This window comes from Lutra lutra, chromosome 6 (assembly GCF_902655055.1).
Source record: "Lutra lutra chromosome 6, mLutLut1.2, whole genome shotgun sequence".
NCBI classification, from domain to species: domain Eukaryota; kingdom Metazoa; phylum Chordata; class Mammalia; order Carnivora; family Mustelidae; genus Lutra; species Lutra lutra.
The window spans coordinates 13,862,660-13,880,688 of record NC_062283.1 but is presented as its reverse complement, the minus strand read 5'-3'; the positions used below and the strand labels follow the sequence as shown (position 1 = coordinate 13,880,688).

The 18,029-nt window shown below is 43.5% G+C and overlaps 1 protein-coding gene across 1 annotated transcript in view; it reads right to left on the bottom strand.

Moving 5' to 3' along the window:
- Window positions 1-15,339, bottom strand: part of MCUR1 (mitochondrial calcium uniporter regulator 1) — a 29,251-nt gene extending 13,912 nt beyond the window's left edge. The window contains exons 1-4 of the mRNA XM_047733669.1: window positions 14,803-15,339; window positions 6,592-6,729; window positions 1,655-1,758; window positions 733-834 (exon numbers count right to left, since the gene is read on the bottom strand). Of these exons, the coding sequence (XP_047589625.1) occupies window positions 733-834; window positions 1,655-1,758; window positions 6,592-6,729; window positions 14,803-15,232 (774 nt within the window). The 5' untranslated portion in view covers window positions 15,233-15,339. The remainder of the gene's footprint in view (window positions 1-732; window positions 835-1,654; window positions 1,759-6,591; window positions 6,730-14,802) is intronic.
- Between the last annotated feature and the right edge of the window lie 2,690 nt (window positions 15,340-18,029).

Sequence of the window (18,029 nt, the reverse complement as noted above, 5' to 3'; positions counted from 1 at the left end):
TAGTGGTGCCTGGTGGCTCAGTGGGTTATGCCTGTGCCTTCGGCTCAGATCATGATCTCGGGTCCTGGGATCAAGCCCAGCATTGGGCTCTCTGTTCAGCAGGGAGCCTGCTTCCCCTCTCTCTCTGCCTACTTGTGATCTCTGTCAAATAAATAAATAAAATCTTAAAAAAAAACAACTCCATATGTAACTTCTGACTCTCCCAAAACTCAATAGCCTATTGTCGGCCAGGAGCCTTACTGATAACATGATATATTTTGAATGTTATGTGTATTACATACCATCTTCTCAGAATAAATAAAGCCAGAGAAAAGCAAGTATTATTAAGAAAATCATATGGAAGAGAAAACACTGACTAAACTGTGTAAGTGGTTGGTTGGGTGGTTCAAACCCGTGTTGTTCAGGGGTCAAGCGTACATCACAGTAGAGTAACGAGGCACATTCATATAACACTACAGACAATGAGCAAGACCCATCCACCATTAAGACACACCACAGGATACCCCCAGATGAAGTTCTGGAAAAGGCAAAACCAGTCAACGGTGACACAGGATATAGGGGTCTTCCTAGCAGGGGTTAGCAGGCTTCTGGGGTGCCAGAATATACCACGCCTTGATCTGGTGGTAGACACCTGATGAAAACACATCTAACCTGTCCACTTTTGTCTGTGCATTTAGTCTCAACGTCTCGACAGCGAGCATTTTATTAGTACAAGCAGCTCTTTAGTTTTACCTCATTTTCTGCTCTGAGGGCCGAAAATTCGCTCTTCTCCAAAATAATCATATCCTTTTTCACATTGGCAATCTGAGACATTATTTGCTGAACAGTGATCTCCTAGGAAAAGAGAAATGAAACATGTAACCTAGGCTGGCCTAGGACGTCTGCCTCCCACCTGGAATCATCTTAGTGAGAAACCAGGAGAACATGGACACGAGGAGAGAGGTTCAGCACGGTCATCCTCTATTCCAGAATGAAGAAAGGAGAAGAATAAAGACTCAAGTCCAGTATCACCATCAAGTGAGCCAGTTCAAAGGGTGACGGTCTGAGGACCAGCAGCTCAAGAACACACTGCTGTGATCCCAGCCGCATCTCCCTGTATTCGGTATGGTGGACTGGAAGAGTCCATTTTCAAACATAGCTGAGTTTTCCAACATGACTCTACAACAGTTGAGAAGATAGCTTTGAAAAAAGAAATACAAATATATGTATTTTAAGGCAGGCTCCGTGCCCAGTGTGGAGCCCAACGTGGGGCTTGAATTCACTACCCTGAGATCAAGACCTGAGCTGAGACTGAGTCGGATGGTTAACTGACTGAACCACGCAGGTGCCCCTCGAATAAACTACTTTTTATGCCACTAGGATCATTTCCTTCTCAACTATGGTTAAAAGTACTATATGCTTTTTAGGGCGCCTGGGTGGCTCAGTAGGTTAAGCGTCTGCCTTCAGCTTGGGTCGTGGTCCCAGGGTCCTGGGATAGAGCCCTGCTTCTCCCTCTGCCCCTCCCCCTGCTTCTGTTCTCTCTCTCTCAAATAAATGAACAAAATCTTAAAAAGTACTATATGTTTTTCAATACAGTATTATCCAAAAATATGTATTACAAATAACAACCTAACTTCAGGCTTTAAATTTGCTACCGTGCCCCGAAAAAGCTAACCTGCTGCATCTTGGTGACCATATCCTTGTAGACGATATCCATGTTGGCGTCCGTGATCTTGACCAAAGCAGAGACAGTGATTTCTGCTTGCTGGGTGGTGAAGCCTAAGCAAACACAAAGACAGTCACACTCTGGAGACTCTATTTGTTGGAAAAAAAGAGAAAAAAACCCTTCACAAAAGGGGAGAAAAGGTTTTGAATTCAGGAAGACTGGAATCCCAGGCTGTGCTGTTGTCTGTGTCTCTGGACAAGCATGACACATCTATTTCTACATGTAAAGATAAAGGGCTGGGCTGGTGTCCTCTACCATCCTAACTAGCTGCAAAAAATCCTATTTCCTGACACTGTCTCATGACATAGAGGAAGCCTGCAATGCGGGGTCAAGGAAAGGAAAGCAAGATCAAAATTACAGACTCAATTTACTGCTTTTGTAACTTAACAAAAATTCTAGGTAATCTTTATTTCCTTCCCTGTGGCTTAAATTTTCTATGACTTGATTTCCCTATTTTAAAGTGTACATGTTAGTAAAGAATAATCTACTAAAGTAGGAAAGCTCAATTATTTTACATGCAGCATAAATCCATCAAATCATTGACCATAATAAAGACAACTAGTAATTTAGCTATCAATTCATCTGATGTTAAAAGGAAAAATCTGTTCTTTTTATTTTTCCTCCGCAAGTCTCTTCAGTCACTTATAGACAGGGGACCAGGCTGGAAAAAAATATATAGCTTTGATGCCCAGTAAATGATGCTAAATAGAAATATCTAACTCAGCAGTGTTACTGTGTTTAATAATTTTAGATAGTACTACCTGTGAATCTAATAAAACACTATATGCTAATTAACTGAATTTATATGAAAAATTTTTAAAAGTTGGCAATAAAAAATAATTTTAGATAGTAATTTACATTTCACATTGGCAATTCTAATAAGATGCTTAAAACCAAGACCCTGGAAAGTAATTTTTTTCATTAAATACTTCCACCCGTACGAACTACAGAAGAATCTACTGATTCTTGTAATTAAAGGCACATTTGTTCGCAAAAATTTTAAGTGATACAATTTGGATGAAATTAAGCCGAGACTATATATTTTTTAAAAAATGTATTTTATTTAATTATTTAACAGAGAAATCACAAGTAGGCAGAGAGAAGGGGAAGCAGGCTCCCCTCTGAGCAGAGAGCCCGACGTGGGGCTCAATCCCAGGACCCTGAGATCATGATCTGAGCTGAACGCACAGGTTTAACCCACTGAGCCACCTAGGTGCTCCGACTATACATTTTTTTTTAAAGATTTTATTTATTTGACAGAGAGAGAGAGCAAGCACCAGCAGGCAGAGAAGCAGGCAGAGGGAGAGGGAGAAGCAGGCGCTCTGCTGAGCAGGGAGCCTGATGTGGGGCTCAATCCCAGGACCCTGGGATCATGACCTGAGCCAAAGGCAGAGGCTTAATCGACTAAGCCACCCAGGTGCCCTGACTATAATTTTTTTTTATTTTATTGAGTGTGAGTGCAGACATGCTTGCTCACATACAGGAGTGGGAAGGGGGGAGGGCAGGAGAGGGGAGAGAGAATCTCAAGCAGACTCCCTGCTGAGCTCGAAGCTAAAATCTCCAGCTCTGAGCACGGAGATCTTTTTTTTTTTTTTTTAAAGATTTTATTTATTTATTTGACAGACAGAGATCACAAGTAGGCAGAGAGGCAGGCAGGGGGTCGGGGGGAGGCTGGCTCCCTGCTGAGCAGAGAGCCCAATGTGGGGCTCGATCCCAGGACCCTGGGATCACGACCTGAGCCGAAGGCAGAGGCTTTAACCCACTGAGCCACCCAGGCGCCCCTGAGCACGGAGATCTTAACCTGAGCCAAAATCAAGGGTCCTAAGGGACTGCACCACCCACGTAGCCCCCAACTATAATAAGAAACAAAGAGATTTGAAAGAGACAAAAAGACCTCCAAAGACCTATTCCCTTCATTTATTCAAACTCCTTTGATTTTCAACATGTGGGTCATGTACATCTAGAAAAATCATCCAAAAGGTTACCCACCAAAATGTTACATTGGCTTGCTCTGGGGTATTGGGATTCAGAGTATTTTCCTGTTTCTTTTATGCCTACATTTTTTGAAAAGGAAAATATAATTTTTAAAACTTTTGAAAAAGTGCTCATAGCTAAACATAGTTAGGTTTGGCAATTATGAAGAAAAGAAAAAGAGACCAGCAGAGAACTTATGCTGCTAATATACTCCACAGCCTTATAATTTATAACCACCTATGGGAGGAGAAAGGGATAAGAAAAAGCAGAAGTTAGGTCTGAAAACCTACTGGGTTACCAGATATAAAATAATGTTCTGTAGGGGGCACCTGGGTGGCTCAGTGGGTTAAAGCCCCTGCCTTCGGCTCAGGTCATGATCCCAGGGTCCTGGGACTGAGCAGGGAGCCTGCTTCCTCCTCTCTCTCTGCCTGCCTCTCTGCCTACTTGTGATTCTGTCTGTCAAATAAATCAACAAAATCTTTAAAAGAAAAATAATGTTCTGTGGGAATGACAGAACAAGACACCATCAGGGTTAGAGAGATTATACACACGCAGAAAGTTTTGTGAAGCAGGAGATGCAGCTCTGGAGAAGGTAAGGATGGAAGGTGGGAGTGCTCCTGGGCAGGTCCTTCTGGCCCTCCCCTATAGCATCTTAAATATCCATCATTCGTCTAACAGGCCTCGTGCTCTACATCTTGGCAGGGCCCCCATAACACCAGTCTTGAGATACCCCAAAATTCATGTGTCAAGGTTTGAAATGGAGAAAAGCAGGAAGTACATCTATCAAAACATCACACTTTATTATTTTTTTTTTTTAAAGATTTTATTTATTTATTTGACAGAGAGAAATCACAAGTAGGCAGAGAGGCAGGCAGAGAGAGAGGAGGAAGCAGGCTCCCCGCTGAGGAGAAAGCCCGATGTGGGGCTTGAACCCAGGACCTGGGATCATGACCTGAGCCGAAGGCAGCGGCTCAACCCACTGAGCCACCCAGGCGCCCCAAAACATCACACTTTAAAGGTGAACAATTTTTATTTATAACAAAAGTAAATAAATAGACTTTTTTGGTCGGGAAGGAGAAATAAACCCCACCTGTTAACAGGAGAAAGATCTGTGGCCATCTCGAGCCCACTGCTGCTACCTTGCCATTTAACAAGATCTACGAGGCTCCCTTACTCTCATCAAACCCCAGTGTGTAGAGAAACACCTCCATTCTCTCCAATATGGCTTTTTACAATGGGTTACTTTGAATGCAAGAACATTAGAGCCACAGAAAAAAGGAAAAAGCAGGAAGACTTCTGCTTATCCACATAATTTCTGATGGCTCTCTTTTCCATTCTACTTTCCTAAATTCTGAACCGAAAGAAGTTTTAGTGAAAAAAGGCCTAATGTCTCATGTTGAGAAGGAAAGCCGTGAAGATTATGATATGGTACTTAAGAGTTTTTCTGAAGTGTACTCAGGTGTATTTCCTTTAATACTCAAAGGACCCTTTGGAATTTTTACCGAGCCCACACTGCTAATGAGATGAGGAGATAGAGACCGGGAAGGATGGGGACGCCTGGGTGGCTGAGTCAGTTAGGTGTCTGCCTTCAGTTCAGGTCCGTGATCTCGGGGTCCCGGGATCGACCCTGCAGTGGGCTCCCCACTCAGCAGGGAGTCTGCTTCTCCCTCTGCTTCTCCCCTGCTCGTGCATTTTATCTCTGTCTCAAATAAATAAACAGAATCTAAAAAAAGGAAAAAAGAAACTGGGAAGGATGAGAGAACTGCCCCGCTTTGCAGCTGGGCCCTGGCGCAGCTTGAACCCAGAGCTTCTAACTCCCCAGGCGAGCACAGAGCTCACGCCACCTGCTTGGCCCTGGCGAGTGAAGCCCAGCTCCGGGGAGCAGCTCTGCAGGTATGAACACGTACAACTGGGGCAAGGTTCTAGAGCGTCGCGAAGACTCACATACAGAGAATTAGAACTGGTCTGTCTAGAGAAGATTCAAAGAGAATGTTATCTATGCACTGAATCCACTTTCAATAAACGTCATACATGTTAGAGCATCTTTCTGCATTAATAAAGAAAATATTAGTTGAACTATTAAAAAAGCCCTACAAGTTGAAATTAGCAATGGCTGCTCAGCAACACTTTAATTTCGTAACAATTTTAAAAGCACACAACACGCCCAGTAACAAAACTACCACTTTTGCGCATCAAGCAAATGCCCTAGGAAACATTCCTGAGTTTTGCTAACTTGTGTCCAACTTGTTATCTATAACACTCTATCTCCAGAGAGATGTAAAAGTACGCTTCCCAGGGACAAAGAGAAAACGCATACAAGAATTTCTTAGGGACAAAGAGAAAAATGTATACAAGAAGTCTCAACTGGTCTAGCGGAAGCAGAATGTCCTTAAAAAATAAGAACCCTTGGGGTGCCTGGGTGGCTCAGTGGGTTAAAGCCTCTGCCTTCGGCTCGGGTCGTGATCCCAGGGTCCTGGGATCGAGCTCCACATCGGGCTCTCTGCTCAATGGGGAGCCTGCTTCCCTTCCTCTCTCTCTGCCTACTTCTGATTTCTGTCAAGTAAATAAATTAAATTAAATTTAAAAAAAAATAAGAACCCTTCGGCTTGGGTCATGATCTTGGGGTCCTGGGATCGAGCCCCGCATCGGGCTCTCTGCTCAGTGGGGAGCCTGCTCCCTCCTCTCTTTGCCTGCCTCTCTGCCCACTTGTGATCTCTCTCTCTCTCCTCTGTCAAATAGATAAGATCTTTAAAAAGAAAAAAAAAAAAAAAGAACTTAAAAAAAAAAAAGGAGATTGACCAAAAGATCATCTGTAGACTTAAATGTCAAAGAGAAATAGAAGTTAGATAAGATCAGGAGACCTTATCATTTAGTGTTTTTCCGTGGCCCTAAGTGACCCACGAAAGGATTACCATTTTCTTCCAGTAAACACACTAAGGCGTGGGTGTCAAAGTAGAGCTTCTTGTTCCCGCAAGAGGTGAAATCTCGCCTTTTGTGCTCCAGATCTCTCCTGTGCTCCAACTGCAGGCTCCCAGCCGAGAGGCTTAGCTCTAGAATGTGAAGAACAATTAAGCTCAAACAGGATGATAGTAAACAAAAGCCATGGAAGAATATGGCATACCTCAAAAGCCCACCTGGCTGGGGCTTTACTGAGATGAAAATTCACATACCATACAATTTGCCCATTTCAAGTGTTCAATTTTATCTTTACTAAAGATCTGCCACCTTCTGCACAATCCTCTAGAACATCTTCTTCATCCCAAAAAGAAACCCTATACCCTTTAGCTATCATGCCCCAATCTCCCAACTCCCTCAAACCCAGGCAACTCCTTACCTACTATCTTTATGGACTTGCCTACTCCAGGCATCACATATGAATAGAATAAGGGATGTGGTGTTGTGTGTTTTTTTTCACTTAGGTGAGGTTTTCAAGGTACATCTACCTTATAATTAATGTGCAGTTTGTATCTTTTTATTGCTGAATCACATTGTTTTAGGAATATACCAATTTCTTCTTACCTATGGAGTTGTTTCTACTTGGCTGCTATGAACAATGCTGTTGGGAACATCTGTGTATGAGATTCTGTGTGAGCAAGTTTTCAGTTCTCTTGGGTATATACCCAGAAAATGAATTGTTACATCACACAGTGACTGTGTTTAGCCTTATGAGGTTATGCCAGATTATTTTCCAAAGTGGCTACACCATTTTTCATTCCTAACAGCAGTGTCTGAGGGTTCCAATTTCTCTACATTATCAACACTTGTTATTGTCTGTCTTTTTTATTATAACCATCCTAGTGGGTATAAAGTGGTATCCCACTGCAATTTATTTTTATTTTTTAGATGTCTCTTCAACTATGGTATTTACTTATTTATTTGTTCTCTATAATTGAAAGTGTTTCTTGGCTTGTCTCTCATTTCTTCCTTTGTTCATTTGTTTCTTAAATCCCACATATGAGTGAAATTTTACAGTATGTGTCTTTCTCTGACTTATTTTGCTTAGGATAATACCCTCCAACTCTACCACATCATTGCAAATGGTAAGATTTCATTCTTTTCTATCACTGACTAATAGTCTATTACATATATAGATTTTCTTATAGGTGTATCTGTATCTGTATATATCTATATATATACACATCACCTCTTTATCCATCCATAAGTGGACACTTGGGCTGCTTCCATAATCTGGCTATTGTAAATAATGCTGCAATAAACATGGGAATAGCAGTTTTGACTTGTACTTCCTTGATGCTTAATGATGTTGAGTATCTTTTCATTGCTTATTGGCCATTTGTCTATCTCTGGAGAAACATTTATTCAGACCCTTTGGCCATTTAGAAAATTGGGTTATCTCTTGGGGTGCCTGGGTGGCAGTTGGTTAAGTGACCAACTCTTGGTTTCAGCTCAGGTGGTGACCTCAGGGCTGTGAGGCTGAGCCCCAAATCAGGCTCCAAGTTCAGTGCAGAGTCTGTTTGAGATTCTCTCTCCCTCTCTCGGCTCTTCCGGCTCATGCTCTAATAAATAAATCTTTAAAAAAAATTGGGTTATCTTTCTGTGATTGAGTTGGTCATTAAGAACTCTTTATACAATTTTAGGGGCATCTGGGTGGCTCAGTTGGTTGAGTGTCTGACTTCGGCTCAGGTTCTGATCCCGGAGCTCTGGGATGGAGTCCTGTGTCAGGCTCCCTGCTCAGCGGGGACTCGGCTTCCCTGCCCCTCCCCTGGTTGGTAGTTTCTGGTGCTCTCTCTCTTGTGCGCACGCTCACTCTCAAATAAATAAATAAAAATCTAAAGACATATATACATTTTATTTATTTATTTTTGAAGATTTTATTCATTTATTTGAGAGAGAGCATAAGAGAGAAAGCACGAGAAGGGGCAGGGTCACATGGAGCAGCAGATACATCGCTGAGCCACTCCAGGATCATGACCTGAGCAGAAGGCAGATGCCTAACTGACTGAGCCATCCAGGTGCCCTTCTTTATACATTTTAGATACAAGTTCCTTACTGTATATATACTTTATGAATATTCTCTCCCATTCTGTGGGCTGGCTTTCACTTTCTTGATGGTGCCTTTCAAAACACAATAGTTTTTAATTTTAATGAAGTCCAACTTATTTTTGTTCTTGTGCTTTTGGTGTCATATCTAAGAAACTACTGGCTAATTCCAGAACACAAAGATTTACACCATTTTTTTTTTCTAAGAATTTCACAGTTTCAGCACTTACATATAGGTCTCTGATCCATTTGAGTTAACTTTTATGTGGCGTGAGAGGAGGCTTCGACTTCTTCTGCATGTGGAAATCCAGTTGTTTCAGCATTATCTTGGAACTTGTCAAAAATTAGTTGACAGTAAATCTTCTCTGGATTCTCCACTCTATGCCACTGATTTATATCTGTCCTATGCCAGTGACACATTTTCTTGATGACTTATAATAGCTCTGTGGTAAGTTTTTATATCGAGTTTTGTTCTTTTTCAAGATTGCACTGGCCATTCTGAGTCCCTTGCATTTCCATATGTACTTTAGCATCAGCTTATCAATTTCCTTTTTTTTAAGTCTGTAGATCAATTTGGTGGAGTACAAAGTCTTCTAATCCATGAACATAGGATGTTTTTCCACTTCTTTAGCTCTTTAATTTAATAGTGTTATGTAGATTTCACACTACAGCTGACCCTTGGAACACAAGTTTAGACCACATGGGTCCACTTATACACAGATTTTTTTTCCCCATACTGTATTTCCTCTTCTTTGATTTTCTTAAAATTTTCTTTTCTCTAGCTTACACTATTCTAAGAATACAGAATACAACACATGTGATATATAAAATGTGTTAATTGACTGTTATGGTAAAGCTTCTGGCCAACAGTTAGCTATTAGTAGTTAAATTTGGGGGAAGTCAGAAGTTATATACAGATTTTCAACTGTGTGGGAGTTGGCACTCGTAAGCCCTGTGCTGTTCAAGGGTCAATCCTATAAGTTTTGTGTTTTTTGTTAAATTTGTCCCTAAGTACTTTACTCTTTTTGATGCTACTATAAAGGTAATTATTTTTTAGATTATTCATTCTAGTGTAGAGTAATGCAACTGATTTTTTTTTGTTATATTTTTTATGTTGATTTTATATCCTGCAATCTTCCTGAACTTGTTAATTAGTGGTTTTTTAGTGAATTCCTTAGATTTTTCTTACAGGGTCATGTCATCTGTGAACAATGAGTTTTATTTCCTCCTTTTCATTGTCTTACACTTGTTAGAACTTCTAGTACAATGTTGCACGGCTGGTGATGGCAGACATCTTGCTCCTGACCTTTGGAGGGAAAACTTTCATCCTTCACTATTAAGTATGATGTTAGCTATGGGTGTTTCACAGATGCCCTTTATTAGTGAGAAAGCTCCTTCCATTCCTAACTTGCCAAGTGTTTTTTATCATGAAGGGTGCTGAATTTTGCCAAATTCCTTTTCTTTGTCTTCTGAGATGATCACATGGTTTTTTTTTCTTCTTCTGTTTTTTTAAATACGGTGCAGTACAGGAATTGATTTTCAGATGTTAAATGAACCTGTTGTTCCTGGGATAGAATTCCCTTCAGTCATGATGTATACTCCTTTTTTACATATAGCTGGATTTGATTTGCTGAGTATTTTGTTGAGGATTTTTGTCTTTATTCATAAGAGGTATTGTCAATAGTTATCTTTGTGATGTCTCTACAAAAACCTATCTTTAGAGGGATGCATTCTAATAATTTGTATGTTAACCTTTCTTAAGAATTTCTGTGCATTTAGCCACAGATCCAACTCATCTTGTAAACTTGTTTCAAGGTGCTCATTTGAAGACGGTAGCATGGTAATGGTTCTCTGGCTTTTGTATTTCATGAACCATAAAAATAGTTTAAAAAATATGTATCAATTGCAGTGCCAACTAGTAATTCTATCCAGAAAGGACAATTAAATGCAATAGCTCCTTATTCTTACAATCATATTATAAAAGACATTTTGACCACAGAAGAAAAGAGATGGGCAATATAAAATTAAAAAACTTTCATTTAAATGTAATAAACATAGATACATGAAAATTTTACTACATGTCTGTCTTTACTTTTCTATGATGCCAGATTTGTAGAAGAGTGGTAAAAGAAATAATAGTGACTACTAAACAGTCACTACTAACTCGAAGTTTAAAATTCTGAGGTAAATCCCCTAAGTGACCAGAAAGCTACTTCAGCTAATCAGCTCCTACTGTCAATCCTTCACCTCTAAACACTCTAAAGGAAATTGCATGTAAGCAAAAACATGACATGGACAGAACCCTACAGATCGGATGTTTGTCTAGAAGCCTAGAGCAATGGTTCCCACCTTGGAAAGAGGGTCACAGTGTCAAGTGCAAGAAATCCAATCATTTTGTACCAAGCACTGTTTGCAGACTGGCAAAATGTAAAATGCAACAAATGCTAGATGAATGTGTGAGTTTAATCGTTTTTAAAAAAAAAAAGGGGGGGGGTGCCTGGATGGCTCCGTCGTTAAGCATCTGCCTTTGGCTTGGGTCATGATTCCAGGGTCCTGGGATTGAGCCCTGCATAGGGCTCCCTTCTCAGCAGGAGGCCTGCTTCTCCCTCTCCTACTTCCCCTGCTTGTGTTCCCTCTCTTGCTGTGTCTCTCTCCATCAAATAAATACATAAAATCTTAAAAAAAAAAAAAAAGGCCCTTACATTCAGGGAAACACTAGCCTACTGTATCAGGTCCTTGGCAAGGCACACAAATACAAAGCCTGTCCTAATTTAGCCTACACCTACCCTTTCATCTTTCTTTCTTGACACCTAAATTATTCTGTGTCCTTGTGTACTTGTATATCTTGGTACTCTGTGTACTTGTATATCTTGGTACTCTATCCTGATGTCTGGCTTGACCCCCTTTCTCAACTGGCAAATTTTAGCATCATTTCAACCCCTCTTCATTTAATTTTACAATCTGCTAAGTAAACATTATGCTCTGGGTAGGGAATTATACTACACTGTGTGGTTCCATCTGCTAGTTCCACCCAGGTCAGAGGGCAGGCTTGATTGCTATTATCTGTGTTCTCAGCCCAGCCCAGACACCTCTATCACAGCACTCACCACACTGTTTCCACATCTGTATCATCTACTAGGTCCAAACATCCCAAGAGCAGCCAGTCTTAGTCATTTTCACATTAGTAGCATCTAGCAGAAGGCCTGGCCAAGTGCAGGCCAGAAATAATTGTGTAAGAGACCTCTCTGATCTGGATCGTGAGACTGTCTAGAAAGAAAATTTGCAATCAACCCCTTTCACCTCTTCACCTACGACCTTCTCTTTGTACCTAAATTAACTCAGTTAAATCTGGTCCCTCTTTTTTCATTCGTCCCTCTTTTTTTCTTTCATTAACCCCAGTCTGAGACAAAACTGGCCTCCAGGAGAAGAGACCCCCAATGACTGCCTGATGACAGAACAGACCGAGCTTGAGAAACAGCGGTGATGAATGAATGATGACTGCCTGATGACAGAACAGACTGAGCTTGAGAAACAGCAGTGATGAATGAATGAACGAACGAATCTCTCAAGGGGCCCTCTAGAGGCTAACCCACCCGTATTTAAACTGTGCTCAACTGTCCCATTGGTCACAAAGCTTGAAAACAATTTGAGTCTAGAACTGGCTGGTGAAGAGTGATGGGATTTTTCTAGTACCAAATTAGTCATCTGTGTGACTTACAACATCTTCCTCTCTCTCTCTCTCTCACACACACACATCCCAAAAATAAACAATCATGATTACTTTCTAAGCAAGAGCTAATTCCAATTTAGATGCTGCAGATTTTTTTCTTGTTCAAAACAACTGGAATTAGGGGCACGTGGGTGGCTTAGTCGGTTAAGCAGCTGCCTTTGGCTCAGGTCATGATCCCAGGGTTCCGGGATGGAGCCCTCCATGGGGCTCCCTGTTCAGTGGAGAGCCTGCTTCTCCTCCCTCCCGCTCTGCCTACTTGTGCTCTATCTCTCTGTCAAATAAAAAAAAAAAAAAAAAAAAAAAAACAACTGGAATTCATTTAAACTGTAAGCTTACTTCAACAAACTATGTACTGTCATCTGAAAAGTGTTGAAAAGGTCTGGCCCCTTCTCACTTGGCAGGCCAAGCACCACTGATGGAAGCTGAATGCCATCTTGCCTTCTGTCAAAGGGTGAAGCCTGAGGAGGAGCAATACTCTTGGCATTTAGAATACCTCTGACTCATTTTTCCTCCTTTATTGTCACAACAAAATGAGGCCCAAGAACTATGAATTCCCACTAATAACCAGGAAGCAAGTAAATGGAATTTAAAGTGCAATGCGTAATTCTCCCTTGGAGGGACCTTCAGAATATCAAAAGGATATATTAAAACACACACAAAAGCAGCCGGGAGTTAGGCCTGAACTGAACGGAGGAGGAAACCAAGTACAAACTTACTACTCACAACATCCTTAAGTCTCAGTAGCCCTACTGAGAACCGCGGCACCCAACAAATCACTAGGCTGAAAGTAAAGAAACAAAACTCAGTTGCTGATGGTTGCTCCTTAACTGTGTCTTGGCTGTTTCCTGTATTTATGCATCCATCCTCACTCTCTGAAGAAATGAGATCCTCTGAGCCTAATTCAATAAGTACCACCTTCCTGACAAAATCAGAAAACTCATGAGAACTCTTCCCCTTTTGCCCCACAGTATTGAATGAGGAGATAAAAATAAATCAAAAGCCACGAGCTTATTAAAAAAAAAACCAAAAGCAACAAAAGACAGTACTGAAATAAAGATCAAAGTCATCTCTAACTCCTAATTACTGCAGAACACTGACAGAGTTCACCACTCATTCCCCACACTTTGTATGTAAAGCTTCCTTCCTTCACTTTGTCCTTCCAGTCTTTCCCCAGATGTGGATATTTTTATGCTTTAGAAATTGTCAACAGGGCACCTGGGGGCTCAGTGGGTTAAGCCTCTGCCTTTGGCTCAGGTCATGATCTCAGGGTCCTGGGATCAAGCACCGAATCAGGCTCTCTGCTCAGCAGGGATCCTGCATCCTCCTCTCTCTCTGCCTGCCTCTCTCCCTACTTGTGATCTGTCAAATAAACAAATAAAATCTTAAAAAAAAAAAAAAAAAAAAGACACGAGGGAAAAATTTCTTTAAAAAAACAAAAAACAAAACAGAACAGTCAACATTTACTGGGCTTTTCTCTTAAGAAAAAGATGGAGGGGGAGCCATCAGTGTGGTTACTAATGACTATGGATTGATATGATAGACCACCCAAAGTGGTATTTTTGCCCTTTGCTAGTATGGATTACCCCAAATGATATTTTCATCAACAATTTGCTATTTAGTAAAATAGCCTGTTTCAGACTTCCTCATCTCTATACAAGGCTGTGACTGCTCTCACCTCTTTCAAGTATTTAACCAAATGCCACCTTCTCAATATAAACTATTCTGATAACCCCATTTAAGCTCATTGCTGGAGGCCCACTTCACTTCCTAAGCCTTACCACCTCCATTTTTCCCCTAAGGTATTTTTCACTTCCGTACGCAATCATATGTAAATTATATGCGTACACGTAAATTGTAGCTATCTATCTACATCATCTCCGGTACTAGAGTGAAGGTCCCAGACTTTTCTGATTTTTCCCAAGTACCCAGAAAAGCGCCAGCCAAGAGCAGAACAGGCAACTAGTGTTCACTGAGTTAATAAATCCACGACAGTCGGAAGTGAAACTGCAGTTCCCAGAGCTTCGCTCCTCAATCTCGCAGAATCTCCCGCAGTCGCCCGCACCCGAGTGGCGACACGAGGGACGCGTCACCGGCGCCCATCCGGCGGCTCCACCCGCGGGCGAGCACCAGCTCCCTGCCCAGCGCGCACGGCCCTCCCGGCATCCCGGCCAACCGCAGCCAACACACCTTGTGCCCCGGACTCCGGGTCACCAGGGCGGGGGCAGACAGACCTTCGTCCCACGCCCGGAGAAGCGCGGCGACCTCGGCTCATCCGACCTCTGAGTCGCCGAGCCTCCCCGTCCCGTCCTGCCCGTAAGGTCAAAGCCAAAGCTGGTCCCGCCCCCGGCCCGGCGAGACGAGCCCCCTGCTGCCCCGGCCGCGCGGCCCTCACCTCTCCTGGACGAAGTGAGGGCGGCCAGTCGGCCGCGGCACAGGTGGAGGGCGCCGGCGGCCCAGGCGACGCCCGGGGCGAGGCCCCGCAGGCACCTTCCCGCGCCGCCGCGGCCAGCCGCGGGGACAGAGGGCCCCAGGCGCGAGCGCTCCCGGTCCGCGAGGGGCCGGCGCGGGGCGACGGTGGCTAGGCGCGGGGAGGGCACAAGCAGGAGGAGGAGCAGCGGGGAGGCACGTGACGCGCCGCGGGGGGCCGCCGGGGCGCGAGGCTTCAGCGCCCCCAGACCCACGCACAGCGCTGACAGGCAGTAGCGCGCCGGGACGCCACGGCCGCCCGAACTTCCGCAGCCGCCTGAAGGCAGGAAGAGCACAAGCCGCCGGCGGCCCGGCGGGCGCTGCGGTCTCCCGCCCGCGACGAAGCCGCAGTCCATCGCCACGGCAGTCACAGGCCCGGGCGCGCGCTCATCCCGCTCGCGCGTCGCGCCGGCCCGAGTCCGCACCAGGAGCTGCGTGGAGGGTGGCGCCGGGCCCGCCCTTTCCTGCCAGGCGGGCGGGGTCCGGGCGCGCGCCGGGGCGGGGCCAGGCGGGGCGGGGCCAGGCGGGGCGGGGCCAGGCGGGGCGGGGCCAGGCGGGGCGGGGCCAGGCGGGGCGGGGCCAGGTGGGCGGGGCCAGGTGGGCGGGGCCAGGTGGGCGGGGCTCGACCCTAGGCCCAGCGAGAGAAGCGAGCGCGGGTCCTGCGCGAGTTTGGGACCCGCTCAGTGGAGTGGAGGGTGCGGGGGCTCCCTGATCTGTGATGCCTTCCTGGCTGCCACGATTTGCTGCCACCGGCGCCCTTCAGAGTCTCCAGGAAAGTCCCTGCACCGCCAGGCTGCTTAGATTTTACTATCCTCATTTGAAGTCCCCCAAAACGTGGCGCTGGGGTGCATGTTAAGGAATTAGCAGGGGCAAAGGAGAGGCGTTTACATAGACAAAACATTAAAAGGCTAAACTTCAGAGCTTTTGTTTCCGGATTAGCACACCAAGAAAGGATAAAGTCCCAATCTGGGGAATTTAAAACATGGGGCATGAATGTTAACTGAGACCTCCTGGCGTAGGAGATCTGTAACTAGTGGTGTTGAGTTCAGGAAGCGTTTTGAATGCGTAACGCACTGTCTCAGGTACTGTTCCATTATGTGAACTCAGTAGATGTTCATTGAGTGAATGAATGAAATATGCACCGGGCTGCAGGCTTGGAGATAGAAGAAAAATGAGGCTGTTCTTGTCCTCTGGGAGTTTTCTGATACACTTCTATTTGTCCACATATGTGGTGGAAGAAAAACATGTTATGAGCCATAAGAGCTACAAAGTGCTGCTTAGACAGAAGAGAGTACATAAGGCTATGGGAGAGGTGAAAGAGATGTTAGCGGCTATCAAGATACAAACAATTAGAGGGGTGCCTGGGTGGCTCAGTGGGTTAAGCCACTGCCTTTGGCTCAGGTCATGATCCCAGGTCCTGGGTTCGAGCCCCACATCGGGCTCTGCTTACTTGTGATTTTTCTCTGTCAAATAAATAAATAAAATCTTAAAAAAAAAAGATACAAACAATTAGAAATAATGAAGTTCAAGTAGACATTCTCATTAAAAGTAGGAGTTACACTTTTGTAGAACTGGTAGGGAAAGCAATTTAGCAATATGTATCAACAGCCTTTTATGTTCATAAATTGATGGCATGTAGTTTGTTTCTAGTTTTTTGGGTATTATGAATAAGGCTATTATGAACATTCTTGTATAAGTCTTTGTGTGGATGTATGTTATTTATCTCTCATTAAAGAAATAAATATTCAATAACACTTGTTAATGCGCAGTAAGGAAGACTTTGTTCAAGGGTAGAGGACAATCTTCACAGGTATTGGGAGCAGTGCCATGGAATTTTGTAGTGGTGGAGGGAGAGATTGGGCTCAACTTCAAGTACAGCAGAGACAGGTGGGAATTTATAGCCACAGAGCATGGTGCCAGGGTCAGTGTATGGGGAATTACTATGAGAAAACATCAGGACTAAGATTCTGGCTGGATTCTGGCTAAACCAACCTCCAGGATTCTTACTGAAGGCAGATCAGGGTGATCAGATATGAAGGATGGGGGATCCTGGTTAAATTCTTTTATGGGGAATTTTGCTAAAATTGGACCATGCAGAAAGGAACAGGGAAGTCCAAAAGTCAGGCTTAGTTTGAAAGGAGTTCTGTAGGGGCGCCTGGGTGGCTCCAGTGGGTTAAGCCTCTGCCTTCAGCTCAGGCCATGATCTCAGGGTCCTGGGATGGAGCCCCTCATTGGGCTTTCTGCTTAGCGGGGAGCCTACTTACCCCTCTCTCTGCCTACTTGTGATCTCTCTCTCTGTCAAATAAATAAAATCTTTAAAAAAAAGAAAAAAAAGAAAGAAAGTTCTGTAGAACCTGAACAACATTTGATTAATGACAAAATTTTTGTTATCCTCTTGGGAAAGGATCTAAGAGTCAAACTGCTGATTCATATGCTAAGTGTAGTTTAAATTTTTAAAAAATTTTATTTATTTAAGTAATCTCTACACCCTACATGGGGCTCAAACTCATGACCCCGAGATCAAGAGTTACAGCCTTTCCCAACTGAGCCAGCCAGGTGCCCCAAGTGTAGGTTAAAGTTACAGAAAATGCCAAGTTGTTTTCCAAAGTAATCATACTCCTTTTATACTCTCACCAGCAGTAGCTGAATTTCAATCATTCCATCTCCTAGCCACATTATGGTAATTCTCTCCTAATGGAATTGTATCTCACTGTGGTTTTAATGTACATTTCCTTGATGAGTACTGATGTAGAGTACATTTTCATGTTATTTTTTTTAAATTTAATTTAATTTTATTTTTTTTTATGTGACAGAGAGAGAGAGATCACAAGTAGGCAAAGAGGCAGGCAGAGAGAGAGGGGAAAGCAGGCTCCCGGCTGAGCAGAGAGCCCGATGTGGGGCTCGATCCCAGGACCCTGAGATCATGACCTGAGCCGAAGGCAGTGGCCTAACCCACTGAGCCACCCAGGCGCCCCATTTTTTCATGTTATTTTAAAAAACTGTTATTGTCAGTAATGAAATGCAGTCAAGTGCTTAGCACAGTGCTTGCCATGCAGGCACTAGTAAGTGTCAGTACCAATTATAGGTTGGATAAGACTTTCCGCTGGGTAAAATGTGAAATACATGTTACTTGCTTTCCAAAGCATCTCCTCT